The 27,183-nt window shown below is 40.0% G+C and overlaps 2 protein-coding genes across 3 annotated transcripts; one reads left to right on the forward strand and one right to left on the reverse strand.

Annotated features, from left to right (window-relative positions):
• On the reverse strand, positions 386-9,119 carry ATP5A1 (ATP synthase, H+ transporting, mitochondrial F1 complex, alpha subunit 1, cardiac muscle). The gene is made up of 12 exons (XM_018039617.1): positions 8,799-9,119; positions 7,257-7,335; positions 5,887-6,056; positions 4,114-4,287; positions 3,859-4,025; positions 3,510-3,658; positions 3,022-3,173; positions 2,680-2,904; positions 2,061-2,168; positions 1,805-1,949; positions 740-890; positions 386-600 (listed from the first exon to the last, which is right to left on the reverse strand). Exons 1-12 carry the CDS (start codon positions 8,856-8,858, stop codon positions 519-521), a joined length of 1,662 nt encoding a protein of 553 aa, XP_017895106.1. The 5' UTR covers positions 8,859-9,119; the 3' UTR covers positions 386-518.
• HAUS1 (HAUS augmin like complex subunit 1) lies at positions 13,044-26,295 on the forward strand. 2 transcript variants are annotated; one of them, XM_005697172.2, is made up of 9 exons: positions 13,044-13,134; positions 14,115-14,289; positions 18,201-18,336; positions 19,902-20,036; positions 21,224-21,347; positions 21,852-21,917; positions 22,667-22,738; positions 23,085-23,132; positions 24,699-26,291. In XM_005697172.2, exons 1-9 carry the CDS (start codon positions 13,105-13,107, stop codon positions 24,747-24,749), a joined length of 837 nt encoding a protein of 278 aa, XP_005697229.1. In that variant the 5' UTR covers positions 13,044-13,104; the 3' UTR covers positions 24,750-26,291. The 2 variants fall into 2 exon arrangements, with proteins under 2 accessions (XP_005697229.1, XP_017895268.1); XM_018039779.1 differs by lacking the exon at positions 14,115-14,289 and having other exon boundaries at positions 13,065-13,134; positions 24,699-26,295.

Below are 27,183 nucleotides of genomic sequence, written 5' to 3' on the forward strand. Positions count from 1 at the left end.
CACAATTTTATTCATTCTGATACCCACTTTCACAATTTTTGCCCTGATCTTTTATTCTTCACTTAGCATTTTTTTTTTCATTTCTTTGAAAACCTTAGTTGCCCTATTTTATTTTACCGATTACAGTACCTCTTCATGCAGATCAGTCTTCTGGGCAGAGAAGCCAGTCAGGCTTTTCACATTATCAAATATGAACTTTGCCTCTTATGTCCAGTTAGTGAATTTCTCTTTAATCAATCACAAAACACTCTGGGATCGTGCAAAGAATTCAGTCATAAATATTATGTAGGCCTGCTAACTTTAATTAGTAAAAAAAGCTAAGAAACATATTTACCAATTCCTTAAAGTAACCTCAGTTCTTTTAAAGAATCAAACTATACAAAACCACCAAGCAACATGGAACCTTTATTTTAATGTGATTACTGTACATCTGCAGTATTGGAGTAATCCTTTTACAAATGGAACTAGAAGAAACAATGACAAAACCAAACTGGCATTTGATGTGAATCCACAGGAGTTTAAGCTTCAAATCCAGCCAAGAAGTTTGTTACAATCTCTTTCAGCTTTGCATCTGCCTCTTCTGAGATCTTTCCATCGGTCCTATTTGAAAACAAAAGCAGATCAGTTGTGACCTGGGCAAAAATTCAATGACTAACCTAATTACAGAATACAAAAGAATTTTAACAAGACTTTTTATTTTAAAGCTTACAAGAAAAGGAGACATCAGTTGTGTTCATACCTGATTTTGCCCAACAGAGTTTGATGTTGGCTGATAACGTGCGACAAGAAAGCATTCTCAAATTTTGTGATCTTGCTGGGCTCCAGCTTGTCAAGATACCCCCTGACACCCGCATAGATAACAGCCACTTGCTCTTCAATAGCCATGGGAGCTGAAATGAAAAGAAGTTGCTCAACAAATGCATGCCATTGTTCCCAGTTAGAGACTTATTTTTTTCCACAAATTATTAAAATGTCTCCATAGATCACGGAACTTCACAAGTAGAAATTCCATATTAGTACTTCTTCCCACCTCACTGGAGAAACAGTTTTTTCCTTATTGGTAAGCCTTGAAGTACAATCTTTGCACTTATTCCATGAGCACTATACATCACCCAACAGGATTGTTTTGGGTATAAACAACTTGCTGAAATTTTATAGGAAGATATTTTTGGCTGCACCACATAGCTTGCAAGATCTTAGTTCCACAACCAGGGATAGAAGCCAGGCCCTTGGCAGCGAGAATACAGAGGTCCTAACCATTGGACCACTGGGGAATTCCCAACACTAACATTCTTTATTAGTTATTCTTTATTAATTATTAGTTTATTAGTTATCTATTAGTTATCCCTTGTGGCTCAGCTGGTAAAGAATCTGCCTGCAATATGGGAGACCTGGGTTCAAATCCCTGGGTTGGGAAGATCCCCTGGAGAAGGGAAAGGCTACCCACTCCAGCATTATGGCCTGGCAAAGTCCATAGGGTCGAAGAGTCGGATATGAGTGAGCGAGCTTCACCTTCAACATTCTTTTAAATCTGCCAGATTCCACACGTATATAGCCAAGGCAATGGTGGGGAGACATACAGTCTACTATGTCTTAATTTCCAAAAGAAAGGTATTATTATAATTATACCCTTCCTAACATTTCCATTGAAATAATGACTGTACTTTAATTAAAACAGGTATCAATCATATTCAAAAGGCAACATCTTTAATCAAAGGTAATGACACATACTACTGTTTGTAAGGAGCTTTGTGATAGTCCCAGGTCCTAACAGAGTAGGAACTTGACCAAATGTACAACTCACAATACTGTCCTTGCTTGAGCAACTCAGTCAAACGCACACCACGACTCAAGAGTTGTTGAGTGGCAGCATCAAGGTCAGAACCGAACTGGGCAAAAGCAGCAACCTCACGATACTGAGCCAACTCCAGTTTCATGGTACCTGCCACCTGAAACATAGAAAGGGTTAACTCAAACAATACGAAAATACTTCAATGACACAGACCACCATACAAATAACATTTTTATTTTTAACCTAATGACAAAGTGATACAAATTACCTGTTTCATGGCCCTGGTTTGGGCAGCAGATCCAACACGGGACACAGACAAACCAACATTAATGGCAGGGCGGATACCTTTGTAGAACAATTCTGTTTCCAAGAAGATCTACAATGTAAGGAAAATTCAGAGGCATATCAGCAAGCTTAAAGAAATCAATTATTTTCACAATTAAGTCACTATAGCAAAAACTGAAGCCCCAAAACTGAAGAATGCTAAATGGCTTCTTATCCTAAAGAGCTCCTCAAATCTTTCACAACTCAAAATCGTCCTGTATATTCCACTGCTGAGATGAGGAGGTGATATGCAAAAAAATTAGGTACCATATTTACATTAAAACTTAAACTGATGAAGTGATGTGATCTCTCTAGGATTTGCTTCAAAATTGTACACAAAAGAGAACCGTGGGGAAAAAGAAAGCAAGAATGAAGTATACTATACCATCAATACATAAATAGGTGGAATATGTGGGGTTTCATTATACTATTCTCTTTACAATTGAGGTTTTTCCATAATGAAAAGTAAAAGGAATTTAACAAATTAGTTCAAGACTACCAGTCTCAATTGCTGCCTTGAAATCACCAAAGTTTTCACACTTATTTCATCATAAAAATAATACCTGTCCATCAGTGATGGAAATGACATTTGTTGGAATGTAAGCAGACACATCACCAGCTTGCGTTTCGATGACTGGTAGAGCAGTCAAGGAGCCACCACCAAAAGCATCGTTCATTTTAGCTGCTCTCTCCAGGAGTCGGGAGTGCAGGTAGAATACATCACCAGGATAGGCCTCACGACCCGGGGGTCGGCGGAGCAGCAGAGACATCTGACGATAAGCAACCGCCTACAGTATAGAAAAATGCTCACCTATTAGACAGGAGCTACATTTGTCAACTACCACATACAAACATATAAACACATACAAACATATAAACACGTCTAAAAGTACATTTCTTTTGACCTGTTTAGATAAGTCATCATAAATGATCAAAGCATGTTTGCCATTATCCCTAAAATATTCTCCCATTGAACACCCAGAATAAGGAGCCAGGTACTGAAGTGGGGCAGCATCTGAAGCAGTAGCTGAAACCACAATGGTGTACTTCATGGCATCTGAGAAGAAAATAAACATTAAGTTGTACACGATTATTAATACTGTGATTTTAAATTAGATGCTACTAAAATAAAAATTAAGCACTTTACTACTGTCATTACTATTAAGATTACCCAGTCTAATAGCTTCTACTTTAAAGAAACTAAGAAAACTTAAGTTACTGCTCCTTTATACTACTGATATAGTGTTTTACTTACTACTTTTGTACTGACTTGTATTAGTAGAAATTTGAATTCATTAGGGAGTAATTAAAATCAGACTTCATTATAATCATAAGCTAGTCTAAGATTTGCAGCACCCCAGATAACTGCAATGAGACTGAAATTCCTTAATACCTGCATCTGTAAGTCTCTTCACCAACTGGGCAACAGTGGATCTCTTTTGACCAATAGCAACATAGATACAGTACAGCTTCTTCTTTTCATCAGTTCCATCATTGAATCGTTTCTGGTTAATGATTGTGTCAATAGCAATTGACGTTTTGCTGTAAGAAAAAAGAAACATAAACCTTACTAAGTACTTCAAAGAACTCCCCAACTTAAATTCCACTACAAGTTACTCTCATATTACAGTCTACTCTCGTCATATAGCCGAAGTATTAATATCTACCATTCCAAGTCTAAAGGTAATCTTTCAATAGAGCATGTTTTAGTTAGAACTTTTAACAAGCTGTTAAGTCTTTACCCAGTCTGTCGGTCACCAATAATCAGCTCACGCTGACCACGGCCAATCGGCACCAAGCTATCCACAGCCTTAATGCCAGTTTGCATTGGTTCCCGCACAGAAATTCGAGGAATGATCCCAGGGGCTTTCAAGCCAACTCGTCTTCGGGCCTTGGAACCAATTGGACCCTGTTAAACAATAAGAAGAAATCCCAGAACAATCAATTTGGCTCTTTGTTTTGAAGCTACAACCAAATCCAATAAATGTTAAACCTACCTTTCCATCAATGGCATTACCAAGGGCATCGACTACACGACCCAGCAGCTCCTCGCCAACTGGAACATCTACAATAGCCCCAGTTCTCTTCACAATATCTCCTTCCTTAATAAGTTTATCATTTCCAAACACGACAACACCAACATTGTCAGGCTCCAAGTTCAGAGACATACCCTATACAAAAGACATAAATGAACATCCATGAAGCCAGAGTGGCACTTCTTCCCATACACCTACACTACATGTGAAAATGGAAGGGGGAGCAATACCAACTTTTCAGATCTGGTTCACTTCTATTTTTCCACCAATCTTCGATAAACACTTGTCAAGTTCCCTCGAATAATCAGAGTTTAAAATTATAAGCCAAACATGCACCTTACCACACCCTCTAGAAACTAAAACAAGCAAAGAAACTGAACTGCTTAAGCTTCTTCCACTGCATTTCCTTTGACTGCAGTTTTTGAATGGGGTGACCAGTATGAAGTAAAGTGTCAGGGTCAACTAGGAAGACACACTTGATTTACATCTGTGAGAACTCATAAACAATCTTTTTTAAAGATTATCTAGTAAGAACCTATATCCATCAAATCAGTAAAAAGTGAAATTAAAAGCTACCTAATCAAGAACAAATCTGTTCAACAGAACAGTGCTGGGTCATCTCATCATATTTCAAAATGGTAAGATTTTAGGTCCCTAGCTCATACATAATCAATGCAAAAAGGCTAGTCCAGGAACTGAATCTGATCAATAAATAAAGCTCTCAAGAATTACAGAGTAAATATAGAGGAGTACCATGGAATACCATTGCAAGTACAAAACCTTTAGTCTAAATCTCTAATGTTCAACAGAGTAGCCACTAACATCATATGGCTATTTAAAATTCAAATTAGTAATTGCCCTGTTACCCAAGTCAGAGAAACTTCAGTAGTTACCATATCCATATCTATAAAACATTTCCTTCATGGCAAAAGTTATTTCAGACAGTTATCAGTCTGGACTCCTAGATCTTTAAAAGTTAAATGAAAATGAGTTCCTCTATTTCAGCCTAACCTTTCAAAGATACGATAGATCAAAGGGTAATTTTTAGCCAAGGTCTGAGAGCTACTGATAAAACATTTGGCTCCATAATCAGTCTTTCACACCAACAGGTTCTTTTTCCATACTGGACACCAGCAAGAGAACCAAGACGATCCTCCCCCATCTATGTGATTAGTGGGTAATTCTACTGCCCCTGGTCCACCTGGATATCATAACTCTGCTTTTGTCAAGAGAACCCATGACTCCAACAACTCTGACTTCTCATCTTACTGGCCAACTACAATAATCTAATAGGAAAAAGCACACTTCTATTGTTAGTGCTTTGATAGCTATACCACTAGCTCACATCTCAACAACAGGTCTACTCCTACAAAAAATACAGTCAGTGACTTCCAACTTTCTGCCAAAAATGAATTTAACTAATCAAATGCTTTTGTTATAGAATGATCTTAACAGCTACGAACAGACTTGAGCTTTTCACAATCTGGTTGAAGATTTACCCAATTTTGTATTTCAGTGCTAATGGTTACAACTTATGCATAAATTAGTCCAGAGGATACAAGTTTGGTTAACAAAAAAATTTACTCTATTCACAATCTATAGTAATGACAAACACAAAATCTCTGAAGCAGACTCGAATTCAAAGTTTAAAAAAAAAGTGACACAATCTCTTAATTACTAAATAACGGAGGAAACACCAATGCTAAAACTATAAAATCTCACTTTACAATTTACCTTTAAACCTGAAGAAAACTCTACCATTTCTTCTGCTTGAACATTTCTTAGCCCATGTACCCGGGCAATACCATCACCAATACTTAAAACACGCCCAGTCTCTTCAAGGTCAACAGAGGTATCAGCTCCAAGAATGCGCTCTTCAAGAATAGAGGACACCTCAGCAGTGCCTATTAAGAGAGGACAATTTCATTACAAAAAACAGCCTGGTCCAAAGATCTTTTCAAAACTCATTTCCCCAACAACATATAAACTATAGTTGTGATCATAATAATCAAATTGTATTCTAAAATTAACATTCTTTAAAAGAAGCTTGATACCTACCACTATGAAAACGAGACTGAGAGAAAACTTCACGAGACAAACAAACCAGGTAAGGAGCTAATCAAATTAAGCAATATCCCTAAAATAAATATTTTCTATCTCCTAATTTTTTGGTATAATCTCTTAAGAAATCTGAAACTTGAATTTTTTGGCTAAATTCTATAAAAAGTATATCTTAAAAGGCAACTGCTTAGGAATTCCCTGGCAGTCCACTGGCTAGGACTCCGTGCTTTCAGTGCCAAAGGCCCAGGCTCAATCCCTGCTGGGGGAAGTAAGATCCCACAAGTCACTCAGCCAAAAACAAAAACACCCCAACTGTTTAACAAAATATAAGTACTGACAGCCCCTGCATTTTGAAAGTTCATTTATGTCACCTCACTTTGACAAAAAAAGGGTAATTTCTTCTTCAAACTTTAATCATTTCAGCCAAGGAAAAAATTCATTAGAACGCCCACTTTCAAATAGTGATGAAAAGCTGTTATTTCTCCCTTTCAAGGGAAGCATGTATTATATTCCTCATCTTGGCATACAGACGATACCTAACTGTATTTCAAAAGCCCTAATGCACATCTCAAAAAAATTTCCCAACCTACAGAATCTTCTTAAGTGTACCTCCTCATTTCTCTATTGCATTTACAATGTGCAAATTCAGACTGCCAGGTATAGGTTACCAGTTCCTGTTTTTGAAACACATCGTCTTTTCCCAATGTCTATTAGGAAAGGGTTCATAGGTCAGAAAGGAGCCTACCACCTGACATATACTGATACGGACCAAGAAGTATTCATTACAACAAAAAAGAACCTGTGCTCCCATGAAGAGAAATAAATAATTACAGTTCATTTCACTAGAAGGGAACCTACCAAAATAGAGCTAAACGGCATATTATGGGTTCAGAATCTAAACTTCCACAGTAACTAAAATTGAGAGAAAAAAATTCACTAATGGAAAAAAATCCAAAAAATATTCCCAGCAGGTATGTAACCTAACATTTATCATTTAGTAACAAGACAGTAAGTGTGGTCCAGACACAGAAATAATGACTTACCGGTTTTCTGAAGACGAGAGTTAGAGGCATGCAGGTTCCTTGCAGCAATGAAGGATGATCCCAAAGCATTTTTGGAGACCTAGTGCAAGAAATTTTCTTTAAAAATCTGATTTTAAAAAAAAGCCTTTATAAAATTAGCAAGCTTAAACAAATGCAGGCTTGGCATGATCAAATTATCAGCACAAATATTAATCACGTGAAAAAGCATTTATCGATATACATGAAAATTTGTTAATGAAGTTCCTGGTACACTGTAATTACACTAAAAAGCAACTGCTAACAAAGTATCTTTCCTTTTAAAGGCACCAGATAAATATTATTTTGACTTTAAATGTATTTCAATTGAGTTGTGGAAATCCTCAATTTTATAAACTGCTTCCTAAATGGGGCAAATCTCAATAGATTTTCTATTCTAATCTTAAAAAGCCTCTAAATGTTGAGTTTGGTTAGAAACTAAGAGATATGGCAATATGCTTTTCAAAAAAACTCCCTTCAACAAATCCTGCAGGAATCCGGACCCTCCTACAACTGTGCTTGGTCAAGGCGTATTCTGAAGGCATTCCCTTCTACAGGACTAGGATGAATGTCCTTGAGTACTTTTTTGTTTTTGTTAATAGAAATCCAAGATGTTATCAGCGGTTGTGTTAGGGCAGTAAATGGCCAACGAATTTATTTAGCTTTCCAAGCTGAGATTACTCTGAAGATGAAAACACAAGTAAATGTCAAAGCGTTTACATAACCTTTAGGGGTTATGTCCTTAACTTCAAGGGATTTAAGTAATGAAGGGCACTGACCTTCAAGAGATTCTCCCAAACTATGTTCTATTTTACTTGAGTTTTCAGTCACTAACATTCCTCAAGGATGAAATCTTAAAACAAGTCAAAGCACCGGCAACGGAAGTCTGCCCAGTGAGACAGTTTGGAAGCCAGCTCCTCCGCTGTCAGGGTGGCGCCCGCACTGAAACGCGTATTTGCACCTGTACGGTGTTTTCACGATCGTTTCGCTATTCGGCACTAAGAGATCGCATATAGAAGCATTAAGAAAGGCACCTTCATTTATTGCTTTTCTCTGAACCGACCTCGGGAGGAGGTGAAATGCCGGGGCCTGCTGACCTTCACGCGATGCTCCCTACCTTGCTTCAACCCGGGCTGACAACAGTGCTCTGACCTTCAGCGAGGAAGGCCGGGGAGTCAGTGGGACCCAGGCTCCCCGTTTCGGAGCAGGCCTCGGGAAACTAGCGCCCCAGCCCTGACCTTCATCCAAGGCCCCTCTCCGGCCTCTCGGACGAAGACTGGAATCGTTCCGAGGCGCCATCTCCAGAAAGCACGAAGGTCACTGTCAATGCAGCACCCTGCACCCTCCGGCACCGGGCGAGCAAAAGAGCCCTTCGCCGACAGCCCAGGCCAGGCCGAGCGGCCAGCGGGGCAAGATGGCGCCGCCCGCCACAGCCCCTCACCCTCCGCACGGAAAGAGAGCCCGAGCCGGTGTAATCGCCCCCCGCCGCTGACTGGACCCTCCCTCCAGCCAGCCTCCCGTGCTCACCAGCCCCGCTCGCCGAGGGAGGGCGCGGGCCACGGCAGCGGCGACGCGCACGGACAGCATCTTTGCAGCTCCTCCTCAGGTGCTTCCTCCGCAGCCGCAGCCTCGAGACTGACTGGGACAAAATGGCCGAGCTGCGGGGAAGGTCAAAGCAGTCAGCCCACGTGACCCGGATGTACCGCCCCTCGCTTCACCCCCGGACGCGAATCTGCCAGGATGGGGGTGGGGGGTTAATTACTTTCTTCCTTTAAGTATAATTTTTAGATTTTGAACCTCCAAATGACTGATTAGACGTTTGCCAGCTTCGACCCAGGCACTGGTTACATATTTACTTTTATCTTTCTCATCGACCTTGTGGTTGCCTTGGGCGACCACATGGTTATAGCGGAACTGGCTGAGAAGCAGTTTCCAGGCCGCATCCTGGTAGAAAAACGATGCTGCCGTCACCTTGTCCTGGGGCGCAGCTGGCTAGCTTGACCATCAGGGAGGTTGACTGTGGCGGGTCCCGAAGATACAGCTATTAAACCTTGGTGATGTGGGTGCAATAGTTACTCCTCTTGGGCGTGTAGGGAGCAGAGCATTTCCTGCTGTGCCAATTAACTCAGATTAATACGCACAATTGCACTCATCTCACACGCTAGTAAAGTAATGCTCAAAATTCTCCAAGCCAGACTTCAGCAATACGTGAACCGTGAACTTCCAGACGTTAAAGCTGGTTTTAGAAAAGGCAGAGGAACCAGAGATCAAATTGCCAACATCCTCTGGATCATTGGAAAAGCAAGAGTTCCAGAAAAACATCTATTTCTGCTTTTTTGACTAAGCCAAAGCCTTTGACTGTGTGGACCACAATAAACTGTGGAAAATTCTGAAACAGATGGGAATACCAGACCACCTGACCTGCCTCTTGAGAAACCTATATGCAGGTCAGGAAGCAACAGTTAGAACTGGACATGGAACAACAGACTGGTTCCAAATAAGAAAAGGAGTGCGTCAAGGCTGCATATTGTCACCTTGGTTATTTAACTTATATGCAGAGTACATCATGTGAAATACTGGGCTGGGCGAAGCACAAGCTGGAATCAAGATTGCCGGGAGAAATATCAATAACCTCAGATATGCAGATGACACCACCCTTATGGCAGCAAGTGAAGAGGAACTAAAACACCTCTTGATGAAAGTGAAAGAGGAGAGTGAAAAAGTTGGCTTAAAGCTCAACATTCAGAAAATGAAGATCATGGCATCCAGTCCCATCACTTCATGGCAAATAGATGGGGAAACAGTGGAAACAGTGTCAGACTTTACTTAGGGGGGCTCCAAAATCACTGCAGATGGTGACTGCAGCCATGAAATTAAAAGACGCTTACTCCTTGGAAGAAAAGTTATGACCAACCTAGAGAGCATATTCAAAAGCAGAGACATTACTTTGTCAACAAAGGTCCGTCTAGTCAAGGCTATGGTTTGTCCAGTGGTCACATATGGATGTGAGAGTTGGACTGTGAAGAAAGCTGAGTGCCGAAGAATTGATGCTTTTGAACTGTGGTGTTGGAGAAGACTCTTAAGAGTCCCTTGGACTGCAAGGAGATCCAACCAGTCCATTCTAAGGGAGATCAGTCCTGGGATTTCTTTGCAAGAAATGATGCTAAAGCTGAAACTCCAGTACTCTGGCTACCTCGTGCGAAGTGTTGACTCATTGGAAAAGACTCTGATGCTGAGAGGGATTGGGGGCAAGAAGAGAAGGAGATGACAGAGGATGAGATGGCTGGAAGGCATCACCGACTCGATGGATGTGAGTTTGAGTGAACTCCAGGAGTTGGTGACGGTCGGGGAGGCCTGGCATGCTGCAATTCATGGGGTCGCAAAGAGTCGTACATGACTGAGCGACTGAACTGAACTGAACTGAATCTTCAGATCTCTAGCCACACCCCCAGAGACTGAGTCAAACACTGGGGGCAAGCTGAACGTTTGAAAAGCACCCTCACTGTGATAAGCACTCAAATTGAAGAATCGTAGTTCTTTTAGATTCCATCTGAAAGAATTATGCCCGCCAATTAGGGCAATGTTTAACACTAAAATGTTTAACAAGGAAAAATTCAAATAGAGTGGTTGCTAATCCTGGGAAGAATGGTCCAGAATCACTCCAGAGTGAGCTAGGGCTCAATTTTTCCTTTAAAAGTAGCTATTTTCATGATAGTATAGACACTACTTTTTCATTTGAAGTAAAATGGCTATGATGAAAATAACTTTCTATTCCTACTTGATGAAATCAGGGCAGGACTTTTGCTCCCCTCAAGGAGTCTGTGTGTGTGTGTGTGTGTGTGTGTGTGTGTGTGTGTGTGTGAAGAGAGAGAGAGATACTGAGATAATTGTGAAATGTGCAGAATTTGGGTTGGGAAGGAAAATGTTAGCTATTTTGTGATGCATGTTCAGTCCTAACAGACTGCAACCCCATGGCCTGTATCCCACCAGGCTCCTCTGTCCGTGGAATTTTTCCAAGCAAGAATACTGGAATGGGTTGTCATTTCCTCCTCCAGGGTATCTTCCTGACCTGGGAATCTTCCCGACCCAGGGATCTTCCCAACCCAGGGATCAAACCCCGTGTCTTTTGTGTCTCCTGCATTGGCAGGTGGATTTTCTTTTTTTTACCACTGTGCCATTTTATGGCATTTTATGATAGTGGAGAGTATTTACATTAACTTTACTTGTAGCTGTTTTGAGAAGGATCTTATAGCTTCATTCACCAAATTTTGGCTTATACCCCAAATCTTAATTTGGGTTGGGCATATGAATATCTGGGTTAAAAACAGTCATGTCCTAAAACAGTTTGCAAATATATGATCAGCCATCCCTTTATCTAATATCCTACTTCCTTTTCAAGGTGAGCCTTGAGTAAATATGACAATCCTCCTGGGAATTAGGGGTAAGAATAGGTAAAATTTGGGTTTGTAAAAATAAAGTTCAAGGATATTTTGTAAAATTTGTAGTGATGAAAGTGGAAAAAGGGCATAAAGATAACTTCCCTACCCTTATCTGGAATTTAGTAAATGAGCAGATACATATATGACTGAAACAAAAAAGAAAAAAATTAGAAAGCCACACAATATGATATAGGCTACTTACTAAAATTTCATCGAAAAGTTTAATCATTTAAAATATGCATATTACTTAAGAGAAAGATATTTGGTGCTAAGTGATTCACAATTTGATATTGAAACCTGTCACAGAAAGACTGAAAGCGAAAGGAGAAGGGGGCAGCAGAGGGTAAGATGGTTAGATAGCATCACCGACTCAATGCACACAGTTTGAGCAAACTCCAGGAGATAGTGAAGGACAGGGTAGCCTGGGGTGCTGCAGTCCATGGGGTGGCAAAGAGTAAGACACAGCTCAGCGACTGAACACCACTGCCACCACAGAAAGTTGAGTACATGGCCTATTTTTCCTAATGTGATAGTATACTACAGGAGGTTGTGCATAGCAGTATGGTGTGACCTGAGGAGGCTGAAACACCCAGTTGGAGTCAGAACACCATGGTCAGATTCCAGGTCCACCACCTAATCTTGGTCAAGCCATATACTCCATGCATGTGGTTTTAATGTGAAAATAGGTAAAATAATGTGTGCCCATCTACTTTGCAGGGTTCCTGTAAGAATGAAACAAAAATAGGAAAACACAGAAAACTATAGAAATATAGAGAAATATAGAGAGCCTCTCAAGGTGTTAACTACAGAATGATGGAAGGAGGAGAGAACTTTAGGAAAGGCAAAGAAATGAATGAAAGAATGGCTAAGTGGCAGTGACTGTGCAGGAGTTGTATGCTGTAAACCTTTTAAAAACAGTTTCCAGCACATTTAGCTCTTTAGTAGTGGAAACTAAGGGATAAAAAGAGTGAGACTGCCCCAGCTCATATTGCCAAGGTAAAATTAAAATTTTAAGTGAGGAAGAAATAAACATCCACTATCAAATAACAAGTTCCAGGTTGTTTTGGTTTTTTTTTTAAGATGAGTGATTCAAGTGAGATATAAAAATATAAAAGAAAGAAAACACAGCCTGGTTCCATGCGGCCTTACTTCTCCTGGAGGTGATAACCATGAAGAGCGAAGAAAGCCACCAGGGAACAAGGGCTTGCAGGGCTGAAGACTTGGACCAGCTTCGTTCAAGAGCTCCGCGCCCTGAAGTCCTAGTAAAAACTACAACTCCCACAAATCCCGGACCCAGAAGGGGGTGGGCCTAACGGTGTGTGGGCGGGGCCGTCAGAGCAAGCGGGGAGCTGCTTCCGCGAGGAGCTGCCGGAGAAGTGGCGGGACTGGTGGCGATGGAAGCTCTAGAGGAGAAAGAGGCGCAGGTGATGGGGCGGGAGCTGGGCTTTGCGGCCTCCGGGAAACCGCGTCTTTGACACACCCGCCCCGCCGGCGGATCTCCTGGGCGAGCCACTTTTACTGTGTTTCTCTAATGATCCATCTTTAGTCCGGCTTTCACCATCTGTGAGCTCCCCCGTCTGCCCCCCAACCCCACCCCAACGCTGAAAAGGGAGTTTCCCTTCTTTTCCCGGCCTTCCCTGTTGGGACTCAGGCTGGGAGAGGGGTTGAGGAGCCCTCTCGTGTGAAACCTCTCCCTGGACACTGGAGGGGGACTTCTGATCCCAAACTCAGCTTCCAATCAGGCCTCGCAGTTCACCGCTGCTTTTTACTGGATTTATCGCTCCTTAACCAAGTGGTAAAGAACCTGCCTGCCAATGCAGGAGGTGTAAGAGACATGGCTTCGATCCCTGGGTCGGGAAGATCGCCTGGAGGAGGGCATGGCACCCACTCCAGTTTTCTTGCCTAGAGAATCCCATGGACAGAGGCGCCTGGAGGGCTACAGTCCATGGGGTCTCAAAGAGGCGGGCAGGACTGAAGCGACTTAGCACACACAACCTGTTTTCCGCATCTCGCATCCCAACTCTAGGAGCTTTCCGGCTCTGAGGGACTTGTGATGTGTTGGAGACAACTCTTTTTTCAGACTTTGAGCCCATAATAATGGTTAGCACTTGCATATTGAGCTTCCTATGAAAATACTTGCCTAGTACTGCTTTCGTAGCTTTGGGGAAGAACAGATTGTTTTCTGGTAATTTTGTTGATTGTGCTGTGCCTGCTCACTTTTTAATCTCCTGACATCTGATATCTCTCTGCCTAAAGACAAATTAGGATGTGAAGTAAGTAGGATGCCAGAATATTCATAGAAAGCATTTTGTTTGCTATTGATCATTACTTGACTTGGTCTTATTTGCTTCATGCCATTGAAATAAACAAGGATTATTAAATTCGTGTCCCTTGTAATGGTTAGGTCGCTGCATGGCTGAAAAAAATATTTGGAGATCATCCCATTCCACAATATGAGGTGAATGCTCGGACAACAGAGATTTTATATAACCTTTCAGAACGCAACAGGGTCCGAGACAGGGATGTCTACCTGGTAACAGAGGACTTGAAACAGAAAGCAAAGGAATATGAATCAGAAGGTGAGATCAATTACAGAATTTTGAATGAGATACTACCTAGAGGTAACCAGATTTTAAAAGAGTAAAGTATGCATGCCTGCTAAGTCCCTTCAGTCATGTCCAGCTCTTTGTGACCCTGTGGACTGTAGCCCACCAGGCTCCTCTGTCCATGGGATTCTCCAGGTAAGAATACTGGAGGGAGTTGCATGCCCTCCTCCAGGAGATCTTCCTAACCCGGGGATCAAACCCACATCTCATTATGTCTCCTGCATTAGCAGGAGTTCTTTATTACTAGTGCCACCTGGAAAGCCCTAACAGTCGAGTATACAAGATTGATTTAGTGTAGACAGCTTTTTAGCATTGCTTCTTTATTTTACCCAGACTTATCTTAAACTGTGTTGTTATAGCAACCTGATATATTACAGGGCTTGCCTCGTAGCTCAGCAGTAAAGAATCTGCCTGCCAATGCTGGAGACACAGGTTAGATCCCTGGGTTGGAAAGATCCCCTGGAGGAGGAAATGGCAACCCACTCCAGTATTCTTGCATAGGAAATCCATGGACAGAGGAGCCTGGCGGGCTACAGTCCATGGGATTGCAAAGAGTCGGACACAACTAAGTGACTAAAGAACAATAACAATACGTTGTGTCATTTAGTATATTTTATTGGTACTCTGATGGTAAAACACTGACCCCTAAAATACAAGTCTAAACTTATTAGCCTGACATATAAGATCAGTTCAAAAAAAAAAAGAAAAGATCAGTTCAGTTCAGTTCAGTCACTCAGTCGTGTCCAGCCTTTGCGACCCCATGGACTGCCAGCCTTTGCGACCCCATGGACTGCAGCACACCAGTCTTCCCTGTCCATCACCAACTCCCAGAGCTTGCTCAAACTCATGTCCATCAAGTCGGTGATGCCATCCAACCATCTCATCCCCTGACATTCCCTTCTCCTCCCGCCTTCAATCTTTACCAGCATCAGGGTCTTTTCAAATGAGTCAGTTCTTTGCATCAGGTGGCCAAAGGATTGGAGTTTCAGCTTTAGCATACATCCTTCCAATGGACATTCAGGAGTGATTTCCTTTAGGCTTGACTGGTTTGATCTCCTTGCAGTCCAAGGGACTCTCAAGAGTCTTCTCCAACACCACAGTTCAGAAGCATCAATTCTTTGGCGCTCAGCTTTTGTTATAGTCCAACTTTCATATCCATACATGACTACTGGAGAAACCATAGCTTTGACTAGATGGACCTTTGTCAACAATGTAATGTCTCTGCTTTTTAATATGCTGTCTAGGTTGGTCATAGCTTTTCTTCCAAGAAGCATCTAAGATACCTGTGGTTTTTAACTAATCTGTTTGTTTATGGCTGCCCTGGGTCTTGCTTGAGGCACTTGGGCTTTCTCTCATTTCCGTGAGCAGGGACTACTCTCTAGGTGTGGCGCCTGGGCTTTTCACTGTGGTGGCTTCTCTTGTTGTGGAGCGTGGGCTCTAGGGCGTGCAGGCTCTGTAGTTGTGATGCAGGAGCTTAGTTGCCCCACGGCATGTGGAATCTTCTCAGACCAGGGATGGAATCCGTGTCCGCTGCATTGGCAGGTGGACCAGAGAAGTCTTATTTTAGTAGTTATTAAAATACAGTATGTACACCCATGGCTGATTCATGTCAATGTATGACAATAACCCACTACAATATTGTAAATTAATTAGCCTCCAATTAAAATAAATTAATTAATTTTAAAAAATAAATAAAATACAGTATGAAGAAAGGGGCTTTGAGTCCAGAAAAATCTTATTTTGCAAAAGCTATTTTTTTTGTCTATACTAATATATAACAAAAATTCTAAGGATTTTAAAAGTTAAGATTATTTATGTCTGTCCTAAAGCACCTTTTAGGGTGACATATTAAGTTGCAAATATTTCTACTAATATATACAAAATTTTGACACAATTTTCCATACTAAATTATCCAATAAACATATACTTCTGCTTCACTGATTATGCTAAAGCTTTTGACTGTGTGGATCACAACAAACTATGAAAAACCCTTAAAGAGATGGGAATACCAGACAACCTTACCTGCCTCTTGAGAAACCAGTATGCAGGTCAAGAAGCAACAGTTAGAACCAGACATGGAACAACAGACTGGTTCAAAATTGGGAAAGGAGTACGTCAAGGCTGTATGTTGTCACCCTGCTTATTTAACTTGTATGCAGAGTACATCATGTGAAATACTGGGCTGGATGAAGCACAAGCTGCAATCAAGATTGCCAGGAGAAATATCACTAACCTCAGATATGCAGAAAACACCACTTTCATGGCAGAAAATGAAGAGGAGCTAAGAGCCTCTTGATGAAGGTGAAAAAGTGAAAAAACTGGCTTAAAACTCAAGATTCAAAAAGCTGAGATCATAGCATCCATCACTTCATGGCAAATAGATGGGGAGAAAGTGGAAACAGTGACAGACTTTATTTTCTTGGGCTCCAAAATCACTGCAGACTGTGACTGCAGTCGTGAAATTAAAAGACACTTGCTCCTTGGAAGAAAAGCTATGACACACCTAGACACCATATTAAAAAGCAGAGACATCACTTTTCTGACAAAGGGAAAGGTCTGTATAGTCAAAGTTATGGTTTTTCTTGTAATCATGTGGATGTGAGAGTTGAACCATAAGAAAAGCTGAGGGCCGAAGAATTGATGCTTCGAACTGTGGTGCTAGAGGAGACTCCTGAGAGTCCCTTAGACAGCAAAGAGATCATACCAGTCAATCCTAAAGGAAATTAACCCTGAATATTCATAGGAAGGACTGATGCTGAAGCTGAAGTTCCAATACTTTGGTCCCCTGATGTGAAGAGCTGACTTATTGGAAAAGACCCTGATGCTGGGAAAGACTGAGGGCCGGAGAAGGGGGTGACAGCGGCAGAGATGGTTGTATGGCATCATCAATTCATGGACATGAGTTTGAGCAAGCTCCGGGAGTTGGTGATGGACAGGGAAGCCTGGTATGCAGCAGTCCATGGAGTTGGAAAGAGTCAGACATGACTGAGCGACTAAGCAACAACTATAAGTTGGTGTCTGCTGAGTAGATGGCTGAATATCCGCATGTAGAAGAATGAAGTTGGAGCCTGCCTCATAATATATATGACTTAAGGGACTTAGGGGACTTGAGGGACTTAAGGAACTTCTGTGTGGTCCGGTGGTTAAGAATCTGCCTTGCAATGCAGGGGACACAGTTTCAATCCCTGGTCAGGGAACTAAGATCCCACATGCCACCAGCCAGCTAAGCCCGAGCGCCACAACTAGAGAGCCTGTGCGCTACAAATGTTGAAGTCCACACGCTCTGGAGCAGGGAAGATCCCGAGTGCTGCTGCTGAGACCAGATGCAGCCAAATAAATGAATAAATACATATATATATATATATATATATATATATGAGTTTTAAAGAGTTTAAAAAGAAAAACAAGAACTAACTCAAAATGAATAAAAAACCTAAAAGTAAGAGCTAATCTAAAACTCAGAAGACAGCATAAATGTACATCTTCATGCTTTGGATTTGGCTATGGTTTCTTAGCTATGATAGCAAAAACAGCGGCAGCAAAAGAAAAAGTAGGCAAACTGGAAATCATCAAAATTAAAAACTTTTGATCTCAAAATGTTTTTCTTCTCATCATCAAGTAAATGAGAAGACAACACACAGAATGGGAGAAAATATTAGCAAATCAGAGGGACTGCCAGTAAGCACAACATCAGTAACCATCAGGAAAATGCAAATCAAAACCACATTCCAGTTCACACCTACAAGGATGGGTACACAACTCTGAATATAGTAAAAGCCATTGAATTATATGTTTTAGGTGGGTGATTGCAATAAAGCTGTTGAAAAATTTAAATAAAGCAAAACAAAGATCTTAGTCACCATAGAACTCTTATTTCTTTTCAGCCAAGCATCTTCAAGACCTTCTCATGGAGAGTGTGAATTTTTCCCCTGCCAGTCTCTCCAGCACTGGTTCCAGGTATCTGAATGCTTTGGTTGACAGTGCAGTGGCCCTTGAAACAAAGGACACCTCTCTAGCTAGGTAATTCTTGTGATTGTTTAAATTTCTGCAGTCATGTATGCTATGAGGTGTTAACCTAAGGAGCTTTTGTATGTCAGGGTAATATAAGAAATTATAGGAAATAATTTTATGTTTATAATTATATAGGAAATATATGCAGAAGCACTAAATTTAGTCAACTCCTTATCATTGCTAGTGAGTATGTTTGATTATTTCAGATAAACTTGGTTAAATTTATAATGTATTCTTCTTTCAGGATTAGGTTTGTGAAGGTTGGTTCTCATGTATATTTGAAAAGGGATTAGGTATCACATTATTCCCCTCAGTCAGTCAGTTCAGTCACTCAGTCATGTCTGACTCTGTAACCCCATGAACTGCAGCACGCCAGGCTTCCCTTTCCATTACCAACTCCCAGAGCTTGCTCAAACTCATGGCCATTGAATGGGTGATGCCATCCAACCACCTCATCCTCTGTCGTCCCCTTCTCCTCCCACCTTCAATCTTTCCCAACTTAAGGGTCTTTTCCAGTGAGTCAGTTCTTCACATCAGGTGGCCAAAGGATTATAGCTTCATCTTCAGCATCAATCCTTCCAATGAATGTTCAGGACTGATTATTCCCTTAAACAGTAAGAAAAGCAGTAGGCTAAATCGCCTACTGTTGAATGTAATGATTTTTAGTCATGTTCCTACCCTATTGGATAGAGTAGGTTTCCTTCTGACAGGCATTTTACCTGTATAAAGACATTATTCTTTTAACAACCTTAAGAAGAAACCGAGGCTCAGAGGGATGGGTTAGATAATTTCTCTGAGCTAGTAAATGACAGAGTTGGGTTTCAAACCCCACTTCAGAGTCCTAGGACTATCCCTGTTGGATGAATCTTAGCTAGGGACTACCATTAAAGATTATAATCAGAGAACTGTATAGCTGTTCTGTTTAACTGCTAATGCAAAAGCTTGGAATATATATACATACATATACATATATGTATATATTTAAGCAGAAGAGTTTTAGCTAGGAGATCATATAAGCTGTATAGCAGTAGAAATCTTAATTCAATCGTCTTGAATTAAGCCAATTCAGCAGACACCAAATACTAAATATATGTATAGTTCTCTCTATATCTCTGTTCCCCTCTCTTCTTCCCTCCCTCCCTCCCTATATATATATATATATATATGTATAGCTATCTATGTAGGCACTGGGGAAGCAGAAATGAAGTGACTAGAATAATGAATGCCGGCAAGGACAGTCTCCACTCATGGTAAATTGAAGGAGATGGACTTGTAAAATTATAACATAGTATGGCAGCTGCAACATTATAGGAATGTACAAGTTGTACGTAGAAAGCACAGAGAAAGGGGTAGTGAATTCCAGAATAGGAATAAATATGGTTTTTAAGGAAATTTGCCAGCTGAGGAAGGGTATTCCAATGAGAACAGTATGTAAAATAGTACAGAGGTATGAAAGAACGTGATTAAGGAAGAATTTACATAGAAGTAAAATCATTTTTAGAGGTGAGGAATAATTGTAATAATTGTAATTATTGTCCTTAATGTCCGTTTACATGACCAGATTCTTCTTTTAGTTTTATCCCTGCAGTGAATGATTTGACCTCTGATCTTTTTCGCACCAAATCCAAAAATGAAGAAATCAAGCTTGAATTGGCAAAACTTGAGAAAAATCTAACAGCAACTTTAGTATTAGAAAAATGTCTGCGAGAGTAAGTAATTAGTTTGAAGTTGTGACAATTTTTACTATAAAGGCAATAACAGGACATTGTAAAATTTAGTTTTGGCCAATATAATTTAAAACAACACATTAGGAAATGGTAAGATAAAATGCGTTTTTAAGTAGAAAATGACTTGGATGAAGATAGGAGTGGTTGGGTACATACTTTTATCTTTTATGTAGTAGTTTCTTTTTCCCCTATATTTTTTCATTACTTACAAAGTTTTACAGAAAGAATACATCTGCGTATCATTCTATTGGTGATGACAATTGAACAGTACTCATAACTGTTCTTGAGTAACTAATAATTATCAAAGATTATAATTATACAATATGGGGAAATACAGAACAAAATACAATTATGGGAGCACAGTTGCTCTACAATATTGTGTTGGCCTCTGCCACACATCACCATGAACCAGCCGCAGCTGCACATATGTCCCCTCCCTCCTGAACCCCCAGTCCCACCTCCCATCCCATCCCATCCCTCGGGTTGTCACAGAACGCTGGGTTGAGCTCGCTGTGTCACACAGCCAATTCTCACTTGCTGTCTGTTTTTCACATGGTAATGTGTATGTTTCCATACTGTTCTCTCAATTTGTCCCACTCTCTCCTTCCATCACTGTGTCACATACTATGGTACAATTTAAAGTCATGTTCCATTTTATTGCCCTTTCTTACTAGAACTCTGGTATCCCTCTTGATGTTCTGGCTCTTCTTTAGGTCCCAGTGGCCCCAGAGGTTAGATGCTGTGAAGCAGGAGTATGTATATGCACAAGTAATATGATGTTGTGTAAATTTATCCAATAAATACTGACTCTGTGTATGCAGAGCACCTTGTCATGTTACATTTAGAAGAGAGGCCTTTGTGACCTCCATAATTCAAATTGTCTTTAGATCCATTAAGTCACTTTTTTGAGCAGCTGATCTACTTTCTCCAAGAATAATCAGCATAGATTAATCTTAAAGTTATTCAGTATTCCTTGAGAAAAATCCCAGATGGCAACATGGAGAGAAAGATGACCTGGAAGAATGCGTGGTAGTAGCCAGTCTGGAATATAAAATTTAAGCTAGAAAATCCAGCAAGTATGTTATCTACTCTTTGAATCAAAGAAGTAGTAGTTTGCTTTTCATAATAATTTCACCAAGAAGAAAATGTTCTCAACTTTCCTTTTTAAGGGATCTCAAGAAGGCAGAGTTACATCTGTGTACGGAAAGGGCCAGAGTTGACAGTCGTCTTCAGAACATGGACTTCCTAAAAGCCAAGTCGGAGGAGTTCAGATCTGGAATTAGAACTGCGGAGGTTTGCATGAAAGACTCAATACATTTAGCTCTCTTCAGGCTTCTTTTCAACTTTCATCCTCACAGCTAGGCAGTATTGTTATTGTCTTTTCACTACAAGGATACTGTGAAGATAGTTCAGTTCAGTTCAGTTGCTCAGTCGTGTCTTTGCGACCCCATGAACCGCAGCACGCTAGCCCTCCCTGTCCATCACCATTGCACAGCCGTCTAGCAGCAGATCCCAGTTCACGTGCAGGTCCCAAAGCTCAAGCTCTTAAGCCCTGCACCCATGTTGTCGCCATCTTGTCACAAATCTCAGACTGTCTGAAATGACTCACATGCAACATAAAAGTGCTTAGAAGCAAGTATTGTTCTTCATCTATGATTTGTTTGGTAGCTTTTACAAAAGCTCTATTTTATGTTATAGGTCTTTACTATGCTGTATATTGCTGTATATTGAAAATATTTAATGATGGTCACTTGCAAAATAATTGTTTAAACTGAACTCCCTTTTTTGTCATTGTAGGAGCAGCTTGCAGCCCGAGGAATGGATGCTTCTCTGTCTCATCAGTCACTGGTAGCACTTTCAGAGGTTCGCTTACTTTACCCAGCTTAGCTTCCTTTAAAATGTCAGTGCGCAATGTACTTGTTTCTTTTTATAGAGCTTTTTTCACTATTGACCCGATTTCTTTTCCTTTACCTCTGTATTTTGTTTACCAGTATTTATATCTTTATTACTTGTTTATCTATATATATTTTTACATTTGTTTGTTTTTTTCTTTATTTGATGGAGTCAATGATTATTGATTTATCTATTGAATAAGTGTATTGAGGTATTATGTGCTAAACCACCTAAATATTCATCTTTCTTCCCTTTCAGTAAAATACCAGCTCCCAACTCCTATACAATGCAATTCTGGGGTTTAGGTTCTATAAGAGTTTTATCTATTTTCGTGGGAAGAGGGAGAAATGGGGAGATTTGTTTTATGGTTTTATTCTTAAGATTTTTTGGTACTTTGACTTTTGGAATCTAAAATTGACAGTTCATAAATATGTGTTTGAGACTCTTGTTTCCTGATGTTCTGATGCCTCTTAATCACATTATTTTGTATTCCCAGACAGCATATTAGTCTTAATAAATGGGAGTATTACTTTCCTGTTTTAACATCTTGTAAGGATTGTGTCCATTTGTTATCCATTTACCTTTGAAGCTCTTTTATTTGTTACATTATTTAAAATGTCCTAGTGTTAATGCTTTGTCACGTTTTATTTCAGAAATAGGCAGTGTTTAATTGCATTGTGAATATCTTTATTATTCTGTATGCTTTTTTTCACCCTCAGAAATTGGCAGAACTAAAACGACAGACTGTACCGTTGAAGAAAAAATTGGAGTCTTATTTAGATTTAATGCCGGTAATTATTTTTATGAATTAAAAAAAAAATGTTTATCTCCTCCAGCTTTCTCTAAGGGCACTAAATGATCGTGAAAATACTGGGTCCATGTCTAAGGACCTAGGTCCTCCTCTTTCTTCTCTTTCAGTAAAATATAAGCTCCAAATTCTTATAGAATGCAATTCTGGGGTTTTAGGTTGTATAAGGGTCTGTACTGAAAGTCTCTATTGAATTTCAGTATTGTATGTACTTGGGATATGCTTTCTATAAGTTTTTTTACCTTTTGAAAAGGATTGTTTTATTTTTTTTCCCCTTGTTTCCTAGCTGAGACAATATAACCTTTCCTTATTCTATTTTTCTTTAAAAGAATCCATCTCTTGCTCAGGTAAAAATTGAAGAAGCAAAGCGAGAATTAGTAAGTAGTTCCATTTTTTTCCTTCAGACTTTAAAAAATAAATGCTGATAAAGCCAAAACTCCCTTCCTCCTCTTTCTTTCCTTTCTACTCAGACGTAAAGGTGAAGCACAGTCCCAAACTTAAGGTGTATCATTACCATGCATCTTTTAATACTTTTGAGAGGGGGGCGCATATATGTAATTTTTTTTAATAAAAAATACATAGTGGTCTTTTAAATTTTTGTATAGATTTTCCTGGATGGAGAAGGAGAGTTGAGAGGCATAGAATATTCTAGACAAAGTGAAAGTGAAGTCGCTCAGTTGTGTCCGACTCTTTGCAACCCCATGGACTGCAGCCTACCAGGCTCCTCCGTCTATGGGATTTTCCAGGCAAGAGTACTGGAGTGGGTTGCCATTTCCTTCTCCAGGAGATCTTCCCGACCCAGGGATTTAACCCAGGTCTCCCGTATTGTAGGCAGACGCTTTACTGTCTGAGCCACCAGGGAAGTCAGGAAATAAAAACATCAGAGCTGAAGAATGGAGGGCTTTTCCAAGCTTTTGCAAGTAAGGCAGTCTGCCTGCTTAGGGGTATGCTGTGGAAGATAGGACTGAAGTAGGTCAATTGGTTTAGGAGGTGAAGGGCCTTAAATATAAAGGAGGTTGAACTTAGAGCCTGTAGGGCAGGGGTCCCCAGGACTGGTCCATGGCCTGTTAGGAACCAGGCCTCATAGCAAGAGGTGAGCACCAAGTGAGTGAGCAAGAGAAGCTTCATGTATATTATAACTAAGGACAACCGCTCGCATTACCTCCTGAGCTCTGCCCCCGTCACATCAGCATCCGATTCTCATAGGAGTGTGAACGCCAACCCTAAAGTTAGGCAGAATATGCTGAGATTGCCACAAAATAAAAATAAAGTACGCAATAAGTGTCATGCACTTGGATCATCCCAAAACCATCCCCCTACCTCCAGTCCATGGAAAAAACGTCTTCCATGAATGTCTTCCACTGGTCCCTAGTGCCAGAAAGATTGAGGACTGCTGCTGCAGGGGACCACCGAAAGTTGCTCTGAGTTGCCTTGCTTTTTAAGCTAAAGTGAAGCGTGATCAAGGTTATGCTTTTTGATCAGGGCAGTCATTTAGGAAGATTTTTCTGGAATCAGTGTATAAGGTGGATTCGGAGGATAGAGAAAGAAAATTGCAGAAACAAGTTGGCCTGTTTAGGCCAGATGAGAAGTAATGAGAACAGTGATGGTGAGACTGGAAAAGAGCGATGTGAGAGACGTTGCGAAAGTACGTTGCTTAAGGCGTACAGGGCAGGAAAATCTATTCATGTAGCATGTCATTCACCTCTCTAAAGGGTTTTTTTTTCCCCCTCCTTAGATGTTTATTAGGAGTCTGAAAACTTGAGTGTGGGAAGTGGGAAAGATATAAAAGCAAGGAAAATCTCATTTAAAATGATATTTTTAAAAATTTCTGCTTTAGTGGTTTCCCTTTTTGTTTCCCTTATTTTAAATAGCTTTAGAAGTTAGAGCAGTTTTTTTTTAATGTCCTTAGTTATAATATTTATGGTGTTTCTTTCTTCCTTTAGGATACTATTGAAGCTGAACTTACAAAGAAAGTAAACATGATGGAACTGTGACCAGAGCCAAATAAATTTCACCTTTCTTAACAAAGTAGATTGAATAGGACTTTAAAGAATTTTTTCCTTGTGACATTCCTTATAACTTAATTTCTGTGTTCTTAGATGAAATAATGTTATTATTGATGAAATAGTGGTGTCTGGTTGTGTATTGAATTTTTATGTGCAAATGCATAGTTTTCATATGAAGAAACATTGGTTTTTGATGTTGTTGGTGGCTTGATGTCCTTCAGTAGCTCTCTTAGGTGAACGCATAACAGTCATCATGTAGTCACTCACGAGGTCAGCTAAATGAAAGGGAAAGATTCTGCAGCTTCAGTTATGTTTCTCCCACGCCCCCTTCTGCTGGGATTTGCTATTGTTTTTTCTGATCCATTTACCTGCTTAATTCCAAATGTTAATATATGCAGGAATTTGGTTTCTGAAAAAGATGACCTTTTAAATCAGTAATAGAGAGATGGCTAAGTTAACGCATGCTGCTAAATCTATACTTTACCCGTTATATCAGGATAATTTCAAGGGATCAAAGATTTAAATATTTTTTAAAAGATAGTAAAAGAAATCATAGAGGAATTTTAATATTTTGATTTTTAAATAATCAGAGTCAGAAACTTATGACTGAAATCCAGGAGCCATAAATAAAATGATTGAAATGTTTGAAAATTTTGAAATACTAAAACTTCCTGTATGGGAATATCTCTTATAAATAAAATCAAACCATGATAAATGTAGTCTAAAGAAGAAGAGAGATTTTTCACTTTGCACCTTTTGTACTTTTAAAAATTTTGTACCATGGGATCAAGAATCAATTAGTTTTTTAAAGATTACCTAATTGACCTTAAAAATTTCCCTCTCCTTTCTCACAAATATGTGGCTAAATATAATGCAAAAGACATTTATATTTCCTTTTTTGGAGACTGTCCATATCCTTTAGTCATTTAGGTATGATTGTTTCATCTGTTTCTTAACAGTTTATGGGTGCTTCTGGTGTGTTAGCTAAATTAATGTTTTACAGTTTGGAGTTGTGAATATTTCCCAAGGTTGCCATTTGTTTCTTAACTGCAGTGCTTTTGGTAAGGTGACTTGATGGGTCAGCTGTGGAAATAACCACCAAAATCCCTCCCACCCTTGTGCTCTCCCTCTTTCTACTCTAACCTCGCTACTTCTCTCATCAAGAGGTGGAGTCTCTCTTCACCTGCTGTATCTGGTTTGGCCCTATGATTTGTTTTGGCCACTGAGACAAATAGCAAATAGGACAAAACCAAGGACTAAAAACTTGTTATGCGTTGGAGCTTGCCATCTCTCACTGAGACTACCATGTGAAGAATCCTGGACCATTGGAGGATGAGCAAAGAAAGGTAATTCCAGCTGAGCCCTGCTCCCACCCCAAGACCACCAGGCTGCCAACTGCCAGATACAGGAATGAGGTCTTATACTGTCCAGCCCTCCTAGCAGACTACATAGATCAACCATGCTGTCCCAGGCCGGAAGCTCACAGAGTCAACCTGTAGAATCATACGAAATAATAAAGCTTAATTTAAATTGGGGGCTGGTTGTTGGCTGTAGCAGCTAGTTGATAAAAGTAACCTTTGAAATTTATTTTTTGGCTTCCCCGATGGCTCAGCAGGTAAAGAATCTGCTTGCAGTGCAGGAGACATGGGTTCAATCTCTGGGTTGGGAAGATCCCCTGAAGGAGGCAATGGCAACCCACTCCAGTATTCTTGCCTGGAAAATCCCATGGACAGAGGAGCCTGGCTGACTACAGTCCAAAGGTCACAAAGAGTCAGCAATGACTGAGCGACTAACACTTAACACCTGAAATTTATGTTCAGAGAAAAAAGCAAAACATGTACAATATGAGAATCAAAAAGAAACCTAAAACCTACATAATTTTATAGATAATAACCATATTCCATGTAAGTAAGAAAATTGTTTTAGATAAAAGACAGATTGAAAGAATAGGTTTTTAGAACACCTCCAGTTATTTAATGTACTTGAACAAAATGTCTTAAAAGTAAGGATAGGTAGATTCACAATCATAGTAGATGGATTACATCTTCTCTTAGTAATTGATAGAACAGGCAAAAAAAAAAAAACAGTCAGCAAGGATACAGGCTATTTAAACAGCACAATTAACAAACTTGATAATGGATATATAAAGAATCCTGTTACAGATTGCCACAGGTACATGTTCTTTTCAAGTGCCTCCAGAACATTTACAAAAATCATCCAAAGAGTGGTCAGTAAAAGAAATCTTAGCCATTATAGGACTGAAACCATACACAGCATGCTCTCTCAATACAACGCAGTTAGATAAATAACTGAAAACTTGCATGTTTAGAATTTAAGGAACAGTCTAAAACTGTGAATCAAAAATTGCAAATTAGAAAATATTTAGAACAGGCAATGGTGAAAATTCTATATATCCAAACTT

Source organism: Capra hircus, chromosome 24 (genome assembly GCF_001704415.2).
Source record: "Capra hircus breed San Clemente chromosome 24, ASM170441v1, whole genome shotgun sequence".
Lineage (NCBI taxonomy): Eukaryota > Metazoa > Chordata > Mammalia > Artiodactyla > Bovidae > Capra > Capra hircus.

Excerpts from the sequence above, each read along its gene's own strand:
- ATP5A1 (XM_018039617.1), bottom strand. The coding sequence starts at position 8,858 with ATGCTGTCCGTGCGCGTCGCCGCTGCCGTGGCCCGCGCCCTCCCTCGG. Across the intron at positions 2,905-3,021 it reads ATGATGACTTATCTAAACAG|GCGGTTGCTTATCGTCAGAT; the intron begins GTCAAAAGAAAT and ends TCTATACTGTAG. Across the intron at positions 2,169-2,679 it reads TTTCCATCACTGATGGACAG|ATCTTCTTGGAAACAGAATT; the intron begins GTATTATTTTTA and ends CTTACATTGTAG.
- HAUS1 (XM_005697172.2), top strand. The coding sequence starts at position 13,105 with ATGGAAGCTCTAGAGGAGAAAGAGGCGCAG. Across the intron at positions 22,739-23,084 it reads CTTATTTAGATTTAATGCCG|AATCCATCTCTTGCTCAGGT; the intron begins GTAATTATTTTT and ends TTTCTTTAAAAG. Across the intron at positions 23,133-24,698 it reads AAGAAGCAAAGCGAGAATTA|GATACTATTGAAGCTGAACT; the intron begins GTAAGTAGTTCC and ends TTCTTCCTTTAG.